Here is a 12,475-nt window from a genome sequence, read left to right on the forward strand (position 1 = left end):
TGGCTGGCTCTTCACTGTTTTAATAGATTTTAAAAGCTGCTTCCTTGCCAACCATCCTATTGTAAACCTTCGCTGCTCAAGACTGTGGGCCAAGCTTTTTCTTCTGCCAAGATTCAAAAGGTTCTTATTGGATCTCTCAAAGTAGATTTAAAGAGTTTACAAAAAATTGTGAATACGTGATTAAAAGACTGTCTTTTCAACTGTGTATAAACATACATATTAGTAAATAAATGATGTCATGTTAAAATAATGTATAGTATGTATTAAAATCTCCTGAAAAACAAAAATTGTATATAAATGTGAATGATATATATATACCAGAAAAAATAATAGGTATATGATTAGAGATATTATCCCTAGAGCATGGACTAGTAGAATGAATTCGATGTACTTCAAATTACACAGAAAACTAATTTAGAATACAATATAACAAAGACAAGTAATTCAAAGTTTTTATTTTAAATGTCTTTAATAAAGTCACAAACCATGAAATAATGCTTAGCTCAAAAAATATAATTGCTCTTTCCACAAAAGTGTCATCTCAAAGGGTTGTGGTGATGATTAAATGAGGTAACCCAGTAAAGTTTTGGCTCAGTGCCCAGTACTTAGTGAGCACCTAATAAATACCAGTTATTTTTATTGATATGACTATGATCTGCCTACTTTCCCTTACTTTTCATGCTCATTGAGACTGGATTTTATAATCTACGAAAGAAGCTTGTTCCACTGTTAGCACAGGTGTCAGAAAATATGAGTTCTGGCCTAGGCTCCACTGCTTTCCAGATGTATGACCTTGGACAAATCATCAATGTAATCAACTGTAATATGGGAATAACAATTTGTGCACAGCTCAGATGAGATTACACTGTTTTGTTTTTCTTTGCTTGGCTTCTTTGATATAAAGCATTGTCCAAATGTAAAAGTCTGATGTGATGGCGTGGGACGTAGGATATCACTATGTGTAGAAGAACACAGTATTCAGGCCTGACTAGGCCACATTATAAGTTATTACAAGTTACCGCCTCCAGCTGTCACACCACCGCCCTCAGCTTCATGATGACATTCCTCTCAATAACCAGGGAGAGAGAGAGGCAGGCAGAAAGAGAGACAGAAATTAATATCAAACCCGATTAGGCTTTCTTGATCTACTATTGCTATTTAATCGCTATTATCATTTTACCATTCTTGATCTAAAGGGTCTTTACAAATCTTTCTTTAAGAGAAAATGCAAGTTGAATACCCAGCTACAGCCCAGCTTTCATGGCAAACAGGACCATGCTCTTTCCTCTAAAGATAGCAAACTACTTATTCAGATACATTTACTTTACAAAACAGGACATGGGATTATATAAACAGAAAGATCCTATTTATATTTGAATTACAGAGAAAAAGACTAGAAGAAAATACTTAAATGATTGTCTCTCTACATTTCATAAATTTCTACACTACATATACATATATATATATATATATATATATATATAAATTTTAAGCAATAAAGTAAGTTAAATATTCTAAAACATATGCTCTTCTTGGTAAACTAAGTGACGAGAGACCTATGACAGTGGGCCCATTTTCACAGGGTGATTAAAGAATACTGATTTTCAAAATTGCAGAGACAAAAAATATCACCCAGTCCCGGGACAATGAGACTGAATTATTAGGTGGGTTTTCTTTATGACTTCATGTTCTCAGGTTTAGCTCTTCAGAAATTTGCTCCAATGATCATTGATCTGCTCCAGTTTTACATGGCTCATTTTAATTAAGAGTTTCTAATAAAAGAATTATGTTTCTTGCTAAGTCAGGCCTTGGTAAGCTTGGGATAAAATATATTATAAACATTTCATAGCTGCACTGGTGCAGTTACGTGCAATGCAGGGTTTTCAAAATTCAAGTGCAAATCATCAAGATCTGTTGCTGCTTTATAGGTAAAGCTAATGGGTTCAATTAAAAACATGCTAAAAATTAGTACAGGAGTACTGTTTCATTATGCATCTACTGAACTTTATTTTTAGAATCACTTTTAGCAAGGCTCTGTTAAATACTTTTATAAAATTCTAAATCTTTCTCCTCTGACTTTCACAGAACTGATTCAGAGTGAAGAGGTGAAAGCATTACACAGCAAAAAAAAATCAGCAAGCTATGTTAAAAGCGAAAGCTAAATTTTTCCCCACCACACATGAAATTTCCATATATAAAATTTCAAAGCTGATTAATTTAACATTTGGAATAAAATAAAATGTTTTAAGTTTTGTAAATACTTCATTTAACTTCATAATAACAGTCACGGAAAAATAGAAGGCAACACTCACATGAATAAAATATTTGGCAAGGGAAATAAACACCATTTCAGTGACTTAATGACAGAAAAGAAACACTGTGGTCCAGATGGATTTGTTTTGATTAAAGACAATAGGGACATACATGTACATCCCAATTTCCCTGACAAGAAACAGCCTTTCTCCCCGGGGACATTTTTATTTTGCTTTCAACTTTTGACAACAACAAAAACAAAAGTCAAACATGCTTTTTTAAAGTTTGACATCCCAAGGCTCAAGTAGAAATATGTAATATGGTTTTTTTCCTTATGTTCCTACTCCGGCAGACTAAGTGACTAGCTTTCTACATCAAAAACCCCCTAAATAATTCTCAGAAGACAGGTTGTAAATAATTATTATGAGTTCTAGAACCAGATCCCAGGCAAAAGGATTTGGTTCAAGACACAATAGGTTAAAAGAAACTACAGATCATCTCATCTTGGATGGATTCAGCCTACCAATTTGACAGTGGCGTCGTCCATCTGGAGTATCTTGCTTGCTATCCGGTTCCTACATCCCATCCTCCTTGCATTTTTGTATATCCAAAAATACTCTTTAAAAGAAGAAATGTAAGGAAACACGGAAAGGTGGGAGAAAATGCCCAACTCCTTATTTTTTTATCTTTATTTTTTGACCCAATAAATATATCCCCTTGGCAAAAGAGATTTTCCCATTATTAGATGACACCCTAAAAAACCTAGTGGCTATCTCTTAGCTACAAAGTTAACATTTGCACTTTCCCTACTGAAAGAATACATAGATTGGAGCATGCCTTGTATTTCTCTATAAAGTGATTCAAAACAGACTGTAGCTTATGAAACAACAATTCAGAGATAATTTCATTTAAAAGTCTTACATCTAAATCATATGAGTAACTTCTCTATTTAGAATCAATTACAAAAGTATTGTAGTCAAACTTAATTCCATGAACGCAGTGTGGTAAATTCAGGTGAATTGCCATGATTGTTTCCTCTCTTTTTAATATTTCGAGATTTCATAGCCTTAGTGTCACTAGAGTTTAAAAAATGCAAAAGCATTTCTTTCTGTGAAAACTATTAAGGTGGTAAATGTTCTTCAAAACCATGAGACAAAAGTGGAAAACATCTGTTATACCTTTTCTAACAAAGTTTTTATACTAAATTTACTAATGGGTATAACCTTCAAATCACCTCTAGGAACAGTAAAGTGAAAGGGTTTAATATAAAACAAAACATTTTGCTAAATGTGAAACTGGATTCATTGTTTTTTAAGCCATGGGAACTGTTTTTTCTTAATAAAGCAACTGTTTTAATTCTTTGCATCGTCCATAGTGCCCAGATTGAACAATACATCATGTGACATTGAAGTTACAATTTTAAGCTATAGGCACGACATGTAGCCTGAGTAACTGGCTCTTATTTTGTTTGTACGCAACACTTTCCTCCTTCTGTAACCAGTTGGAAGCTGAACAACTTCTGAGCTACTTTAGATACAAGGCAAAACTGGGTAATTGTGAAGTTAGACATGTGTTTCCTTGTAAATGTCTCTCTGCAGAGTCATCTCATTTCCAAAGCCCTAAAGAAAACTAACAGCAGAAGCCTGCCGGTTAACCATGTGCTGTCATTGCAGAGTTTGCAGTGAATGTGTACCATGAAATTGCCAAAGATTTGTATATATTTTAATAAAAGCAGAAAGCAATAAGCAACAAAGGCAAGATGACTGCTTAATTAGCATTTGGCCTTATCTAGATGGCATCCTGCTGAGTCCAACCCTGACATCCGCAGTACTTTACAGAAGGCAGGGAGTTTTCTTTCTCTTTTCCTTTATTTACCTATATAAAACCAGAAAATCCTGTTTTTACAGTATTCACAAGCCAATCACCTCATTCCGTCATCTGTCTGTCTCAACAACTTAAGACATGGATGGGCTCTGCTTGCCTAAGATCTCTCAGCAAACTAGAACATCCTTCTCCTACATGGCCTGTGATGCTGCAGTTCCACATTAATAAACCAAAAGTAACTCCCAAAATTAGCACCTCCTATTTAAAATAGTATTTCTGTTTTAATATAAATGGGGCAAAAGAGCTGATAAAAATAAAAAATTAAACCTCTAGAAACCCACGCCTTTCCTGATTACTAACTGATCAATTTGATCCTGTCATTTAATAAAACAGAAACTTGAGAAAACATGCTGTGAAAAGAAGCTATTTAAGTGTGGAGTCCCTACTTCTTACAAGCAGTAGTTTCTTCTCACCCATAAGAAGCATTTCATATTCTGTCACTTTACCTGTGGCCCCAGCGCTGTTGCTAGTTCTGCAATCTCTTCTTTACTTTGTCTTGTAGTATTCTGAACTTTTTTAACCTGAATTACCCCCAAAGCACTACTCAAAATAAAGGGACATTTTAACAATTAGGAGTACTCCAGACAGCAAGAAGTCTGTGTACAGTACTTGTTTGCATAAACATGTTTAATGATATAGAAAATCTATTCCAAATCAATCACTAAAATCTAAAAGGAAAAATATATTACATTTTAAATGGAGGGAAAACATCTGGTTTTATTCAAGGTTGTGGTGAATCTGTTCGGCAACTTTTAAAGTTAATTCAGATGGCTTTTCAATCATTGCAATTACACATAGAGAATACTGAACCGAAAGATGGCAAGGCAATTGTTTGTGTCCAAACTTATGAAAAACTATATTTCCCTGGACTTTTCATCTCATGAATTTCAAATTCTCCTTTCCAAGGAGTATTTGACCTTCACATTTCAGGCCCTGTATCTCTTCATTTCCTATGTCCATCGTATGTTACAAAACTCAAACTGGGCTACAAGTATAAATTTCTGTTAACTGACATTAATGAATTTTGGATGTTTTCAAAATCTGCGATCTGTTCATTGTGCCAGCCCTGCATTGCAGAAAAGTCTTAGCCTGAGATTCCAGCTTCGCTCCTGCAAAAAGAGTCACTACAGGCTGGTTTAAATTGTATTTACTCGGAGAGAAGAGGGGGAAGGGAACTCCCTGCCCCTTGACAACCTGACAGGCCAGGCTGGTTGACAAGCCCCCAGGGTGGCCGCACCTCCCGCTCGCCGGCCTGGGCGCTGTCCTTGGTGCTGCCGCCGCCATAGCGAGCACAAGCGCCTTACCTTCTGCCCCTGCGGAAGCTGCGGTCGTTCCCCAAACGTTAAAAACGCCATATCCCACTTTTAATACAAATAACTACCCCGGCCTGTTCTCTTTAGGCTTCAGGCAGACCGTTCCTCAAAGTCTTTCTTTTTTCTTCTAGACTCAGCTCCTCTGCGCCCATCTCCAGCTGCTTTAAGACAAGGAGTGGGGGAAGGGGAGAGAGGCAAGAACACAGGACGGTGGGGGAGGGGAAAAGAGGGAATGCAGGGGGAAGGGAGGGAGGAGACGGGGTGAAGGAAAGATTGGAAGAAAAGGGTTCCGCCGAGGAAGGGGCTGAGAGAAGGGCAGGGTGAACGGGACTAAAGAAGACCAGGGTAGGAGGGAGAAGATGGGCCAAAAAAGAATCGGACGGGATTAAGCACAGAAGATGGGTAAAGAAAAAAGTACTGGGGAAATGGCAAAAGAAAAGAAAGCCTTGAGGATAAGAGTGTAGAAGAATAAAGAACAAGGGGACCCCCAGGGTGTCGGGGAAGTGCTGCACGAACAGCGGGACAGTGACAGACAAAGAAAGGGCGCTGATGATACTCGCACCAAGGGTGAGAAACGCAATGGGGAGGTGAGAAATGGGGAGAAGGCGAACCCCTGGAGACAAGTGGCCTGGGACTGAAAAAGGACCTGGAGGGAGGGGCTGAACCCCAGGCAGCAAAGTCCGGGGTCAATGCGGCCCGCGCGCGTGGAGAGGGTGCTGAATCACCGCTCAGCCGCCCCCCTCCCCTCCTCCCGACCGGTGCCCGCAGTCCCCGCCTCCTCGGCCGCCGCCTCCACTGGGCGGGGCCCTGGCCCGGGACCAGCTCCGCGGCTATAAATGGGCTGCGGCGAGGCCGGCAGAATGCTGTGACAGCCACCCGCCCCAAGGCCTCCAAGATGAGCTACACGTTGGACTCGCTGGGCAACCCGTCCGCCTACCGGCGGGTAACCGAGACCCGCTCGAGCTTCAGCCGCGTTAGCGGCTCCCCGTCCAGCGGCTTCCGCTCGCAGTCATGGTCCCGCGGCTCGCCCAGCACGGTGTCCTCCTCCTACAAACGCAGCATGCTCGCCCCGCGCCTCGCCTACAGCTCGGCCATGCTCAGCTCCGCCGAGAGCAGCCTCGACTTCAGCCAGTCCTCGTCCCTACTCAACGGTGGTTCCGGACCTGGCGGCGACTACAAGCTGTCCCGTTCCAACGAGAAGGAGCAGCTGCAGGGGCTCAACGACCGCTTCGCCGGCTACATCGAAAAGGTGCACTACCTGGAGCAACAGAACAAGGAGATAGAGGCGGAGATCCAGGCTCTGCGGCAGAAGCAGGCCTCGCACGCCCAGCTGGGCGACGCGTACGACCAGGAGATCCGCGAGCTGCGCGCCACACTGGAGATGGTGAACCACGAGAAGGCTCAGGTGCAGCTGGACTCTGACCACCTGGAGGAAGACATCCACAGGCTCAAGGAGCGCTTCGAGGAGGAGGCACGGCTGCGCGACGACACCGAGGCGGCCATCCGCGCGCTGCGCAAAGACATCGAGGAGGCGTCGCTGGTCAAGGTGGAGCTGGACAAGAAGGTGCAGTCGCTGCAGGATGAGGTGGCCTTCCTGCGGAGCAACCACGAGGAGGAGGTGGCCGACCTTCTGGCCCAGATCCAGGCCTCGCACATCACAGTGGAGCGCAAAGACTACCTGAAGACAGACATCTCGTCGGCGCTGAAGGAGATCCGCTCCCAGCTCGAGTGCCACTCCGACCAGAATATGCACCAGGCCGAAGAGTGGTTCAAATGCCGCTACGCCAAGCTCACCGAGGCGGCCGAGCAGAACAAGGAGGCCATCCGCTCCGCCAAGGAAGAGATCGCCGAATACCGGCGCCAGCTGCAGTCCAAGAGCATCGAGCTGGAGTCGGTGCGCGGCACCAAGGAGTCCCTGGAGCGGCAGCTCAGCGACATCGAGGAGCGCCACAACCACGACCTCAGCAGCTACCAGGTAGGAACCGCGGCTGCGCGGCCAGCCTGCGCCAGCGCCAGCGCCGCGCGCCCCCGACACTTGGGAGCGTGCCCAGGCGCCCTCTCCGCCGCGCTCCCTGGCGGCCACTCGCTAGAGCGCGAGCCGCAGACCTAGGCCACTTACCGACCGGCATCCTCGCCCCCTCCTCCTCCACTCTCCGCTCCCACCCACCTGCCCCAGCTGCCTAAGTCTTGACCTTTCTCAAAAACGTGCTTGTTTTCCAGTTCTAGTTTTGCGCCCTTGCACGTTTAAAGTAGGAGGGATGCATTGATAGTGGATAAAGCAGCAACTTTAGGATAGCTTATGCAGAAACGCATGTATTCTCTACTTTTCCGGCAGTGATCGGAAGAGCTCTCAAAATTGGCTTCAGCCCAAAGGGCTCAGATGGGAATGGCCAGGTCAGCCATGGAGTTTCCCCATGCGTGTTTGTGTCCTGTTGAGACGTGTTCTAAGTCCGCTGGTCTCCGTGCGTGATGTGCCCAGGAAGTTTCCTATTGTCTTATTGATCTTGTTTGTTCGTTTGAGAATCCCTTAGATTTTAAAAGAAAAAGGGGGTGGGGAGGGGGACTGGGAGCGCTGTCAGCGAGGTTTGCAGAAGTGGAGGGAGGTGGGAGGATGCGAGAGGGAAGGGTTGGCAAGTGGTTTGAGAGGGAAGTTGCTGTTTGCAAGGATGAGTCTAGGGAGACTCTCTGTGTCTGTTTCAGGACACCATCCAGCAACTGGAAAATGAGCTTCGGGGCACAAAGTGGGAAATGGCCCGTCATTTGCGCGAATACCAGGACCTCCTCAACGTCAAGATGGCTCTGGATATAGAAATTGCTGCGTACAGGTACGGTGCTCACTGTGTGCGTGGCCCGAACACTAACCGCAGTGCAGAGGCTGTTCGGGCAGAGCCTTCACCACTTAAGTTAAAGCAGGCAGTGTGCAGGCATCAACTAGGTGCCTGGTTTTCTTGCTTACTTAAAAAGAAATTATTCTAAGGAATTGCAAGTGTGGTTTTATCTCTTTTTATGCAGCTTTAAAAGAATGAATACTAGTAGAAACAAAAGGTTTTTGAATGACACAAAGGAGGTACAGATTAATCTCAATGCATATGCTTAAGCTTTTTATGGAAAAATGTTTTCAAATGCTGGAAGCACGAACAGAGTTCTGGTTTTTAATATTTCATCTCTGTGGTTTCACCTTTTCAAATGTATAATGTCAAGGACAAACACCAGGACATTCTATTTCTCTGTTTCTCTGTTATATAGCTTACTATTGCCATCATCTGGCTGAGAATAGATATAGATTGATATATTAGAATATAGATAGTTATTTTATATATGTAGATAATTTATATGTATTATATTTTATAGTAGTCTATAGTATAAATTCTCTATACATTGTGTATGATATTAATCTAGATCTAGAAATACATATATGTGCATATGTATATAAATCTAGATATAGAGACACAACTATATATGATCTTTTTATACATAGAGAGATAGGTTATAGGTCTACTAACTGATGTGACCTTGCTGTTGACTAAGCTCAAAGGACAAAATCGTTGATTAAAGTTTTCCTATTACCAATAAGGTGGTTATAATATAACAAGAATAAATTACACTTACAGAGCTATCTCTCTTTTCAGGAAAGCTGAATAACTATATTAAATAGACACTTCATGATTAAAAAAAAATCCACCAATTTATAACTTAATACACCCATATTAACACCTGGCTAAGTTCTGAAATATGCTTAACAGTAAGATTTTTATGAAAGTTACATTTGCTTTAAAAATAGTACATATCCTAAAAATCTAAATGTTTAAGAAAGTCACTAATCTCAGAAAGGCTGTTCGGCTTTGGAGTCTGGGGTTTCTGTTTGTTTGTTTTGGGGGGGTTCTTTTTGGTTTTTTTATTTGGCCACTAATGAGTTTTTCAGCATATTCATGCTGCACCTAATGGATCTCTACTGCAGGGCCAAGACTTAGTAGCTGGGTGTGGTCAGCGGACAATTGGGCAAGGTTAGTTATGGCAGGGGACAACTGTCTGGCAGTCCAGGAGAATCCTTCTCTATCACTGAGTAGGACATAATATGCCAATAAGTAATAGCAGATATTATACTGAACTGATAGAATATTTTACTTGTGTAATTCTATTTATTCAAAGGTAGCTACTGCAATACGCAGACTGTAATGAAACTCAGAAGGCCCAATGAAATTTTTACTATGTTTTATGTTCTTTGATTTTCTCCATAGAAAACTCTTGGAGGGTGAAGAGACCAGATTTAGTACATTTGCAGGAAGCATCACTGGGCCACTGTACACACACCGACAGCCCTCAGTCACAATATCCAGTAAGATTCAGAAAGCCAAGGTCGAAGCTCCCAAGCTCAAGGTCCAACACAAATTTGTTGAGGAGATCATAGAAGAAACCAAAGTGGAAGATGAGAAGTCAGAAATGGAAGAAGCCCTGGCAGCCATTACAGAGGAATTGGCCATTTCCATGAAGGAAGTGAAGGAGGAAGAAGCAGAAGAAAAGGAAGAGGAACCAGAAGCTGAAGAAGAGGAAGTGGCTGCCAAAAAGTCTCCAGTGAAAGCTACTGCACCTGAAGTTAAAGGAGAGGAAGAAGGGGAAAAGGAAGCAGAAGAAGGCCAGGAAGAAGAAGAGGAGGAAGAAGACGAGGGCGCTAAGTCAGACCAAGCCGAAGAGGGAGGATCCGAGAAGGAAGGCTCTAGTGAAAAAGAAGAAGGTGAGCAGGAAGAAGGAGAAACAGAGGCTGAAGGGGAAGGAGAAGAAGCTGAAGCTAAAGAGGAAAAGAAAGTGGAGGAAAAGAGTGAGGAAGTGGCCACCAAGGAGGAGCTGGTGGTAGACGCCAAGGTGGAAAAGCCAGAAAAAGCCAAGTCTCCTGTGCCAAAATCACCAGTGGAAGAGGCAAAATCAAAAGCAGAAGTGGGGAAAGGTGAACAGAAAGAGGAAGAAAGAAAGGAAGTCAAGGAAGCTCCCAAGGAGGAGAAGGTAGAGAAAAAGGAAGAGAAACCAAAGGATGTGCCAGAGAAGAAGAAAGCTGAGTCCCCAGTAAAGGAGGAAGCTGTGGAGGAGGTGGTCACCATCACCAAATCGGTCAAGGTGCACTTAGAGGAGACTAAAGAAGAGGGGAAGCCACAGCAGCAGGAGAAGGAGAAGGAGAAAGCGGGAGGAGAGGGACGGAGCGAGAAGGAAGGGGGTGATAAAGGTTCCAAGGAATCCAGGAAGGAAGACATAGCTGTCAATGGGGAGGTAGAAGGAAAAGAGGAGGAGGAGCAGGAGACCAAGGAAAAGGGCAGTGGGAGGGAAGAGGAGAAAGGCGTTGTCACCAATGGCCTAGACTTGAGCCCAGCAGATGAAAAGAAGGGGGCTGATAAAAGTGAGGAGAAAGTAGTGGTGACCAAAACGGTAGAAAAAATCACCAGTGAGGGGGGAGATGGTGCTACCAAATACATCACTAAATCTGTAACCGTCACTCAAAAGGTCGAAGAGCATGAAGAGACCTTTGAGGAGAAACTAGTGTCTACTAAAAAGGTAGAAAAAGTCACTTCACACGCCATAGTAAAGGAAGTCACCCAGAGTGACTAAGATATGAGTCCACTGCAGAAGGTTAAGCCATATGACAATTTCAAAATGCATGTGATTGGCAGCTTCAAAACAGAACGGGTTCTCCCATGGGGGCTCCAGACATTGTATTTACTTTGTGCAATATGAGGGGTTTGCATGCAAGCTCAGGGTGCTCCCTCCTCAGTCTTTGGGGGATTCAAATGCATGATATTGTATGTACCTGGGAAATTGGCCAATTTCCTAAGCTGTTGGAAGGGGGTCACTGGGGGGGATGTCTTGGGATGTATTATGCAAAGTACCAACTGAGCCAAATACAATAAATGAAGCAGAGAACTCTCTTAGCCTTAAGAAAGCTATATATGAATAACTACGTTTACCTCACTGGTGAGTTTAAAATGGACTTTTGTTCATGGGAGAACCTCGTTGACATGCACAGTTTGCAATCTTATGTTGATCGATGTTAAACGTCACAGCAGTACTTGCTCAATAAAGGTCATATTGGAAACATAGTCAATTGCTGGGTCTTATGTCATTTCTCTTTTTATAATTTTTATTCATTTTTATTTAGAGAGAGGGGTCTTGCTATGTTGGCCAGATTGGTCTCTAATTCTTGGCCTCAAGCGTCCTCCCGCCTCAGCCACCCAAAGTGCTAGGATTATAGGCATGAGCCACCATGCCCAGCCTATTACGCCATTTCAAAGTGAAATCTCCACTACCTGAAGCTTTCCTGCCCTAAATTAGATTATTGCGGGGAACTGTAAATGACCTGCACTTATTGCTAATTTCCCTAAGAGTGATTACTTGGAAAACGTAATTGCTGAAGATATTTTCAGGTGTCAACATATTCACAGAGCCCAGTTTTCATCCTGAAGTGTTAAAATCATATTTTTGAAATAAAAATAAAAACATCAGATACAAATAGGAATCTGGTGGGATAGAAATCTTCAGTATCTCTATCCCAAACTGGAACTCAAAGAACCTCTAGGTAAGAGGACCAATAAAAGAGGTGTTCCTAACTTGTGCCTTGGAGTTGGGACAGAGGCAGAGGAGCTCATGGCATTTATGATGACGTGTGCAAAGGAGACAGAGCTGACATCACTAACACTCCCACCAGGAAATACCCAGCCTCAGAGGCATGCCTCCTGTGCACAAACACACACACGCACATTGTCGGCATCAATCATTCTTGATTTGGTTGACAGAGATTTGTACCTTTAGTATTTTACTAATTGGGGAAAATAATATAAAAAATAAAATACCTTATTTGAGAAAAGAAAAATGAGATTCTGTAGTAAGGCTGTAAGTGTTTTTAAATAAAAATACCTGATCTTGACCAAGGAAAGAATGTCATTCCCTTTTCAAAACTTGTTTTAGCCCTTGAAGACCATTCATATATTAATTAGCACATTATCTTTTCCAAGTCCATGTTTTTTCATTAATAAGATCAGCCC

At 42.6% G+C, this 12,475-nt stretch overlaps 1 protein-coding gene across 2 annotated transcripts; it reads left to right on the top strand.

Annotated features, from left to right (window-relative positions):
• The first annotated feature begins 3,978 nt into the window (after positions 1–3,978).
• On the top strand, positions 3,979–11,538 carry NEFM (neurofilament medium). 2 transcript variants are annotated; one of them, XM_032288553.1, is made up of 3 exons: positions 3,979–7,425; positions 8,151–8,275; positions 9,689–11,538. In XM_032288553.1, exons 1-3 carry the CDS (start codon positions 6,346–6,348, stop codon positions 11,043–11,045), a joined length of 2,562 nt encoding a protein of 853 aa, XP_032144444.1. In that variant the 5' UTR covers positions 3,979–6,345; the 3' UTR covers positions 11,046–11,538. The 2 variants fall into 2 exon arrangements, with proteins under 2 accessions (XP_032144444.1, XP_032144445.1); XM_032288554.1 differs by lacking the exon at positions 3,979–7,425 and adding an exon at positions 7,499–7,844.
• The last annotated feature ends 937 nt before the right edge of the window (positions 11,539–12,475 follow it).

This window comes from Sapajus apella, unplaced genomic scaffold (genome assembly GCF_009761245.1).
Source record: "Sapajus apella isolate SASKATOON/1434 unplaced genomic scaffold, GSC_monkey_1.0 scaffold21, whole genome shotgun sequence".
NCBI classification, from domain to species: Eukaryota; Metazoa; Chordata; class Mammalia; order Primates; family Cebidae; genus Sapajus; species Sapajus apella.

What these genes read in the sequence shown, in the direction of transcription:
- NEFM (XM_032288553.1), top strand. Translation starts at nt 6,346, where the DNA reads ATGAGCTACACGTTGGACTCGCTGGGCAACCCGTCCGCCTACCGGCGG. An exon ending in ACGACCTCAGCAGCTACCAG is followed by an intron (nt 7,426 to 8,150) that starts GTAGGAACCGCG and finishes TGTCTGTTTCAG; the next exon opens with GACACCATCCAGCAACTGGA. An exon ending in ATAGAAATTGCTGCGTACAG is followed by an intron (nt 8,276 to 9,688) that starts GTACGGTGCTCA and finishes TTTTCTCCATAG; the next exon opens with AAAACTCTTGGAGGGTGAAG.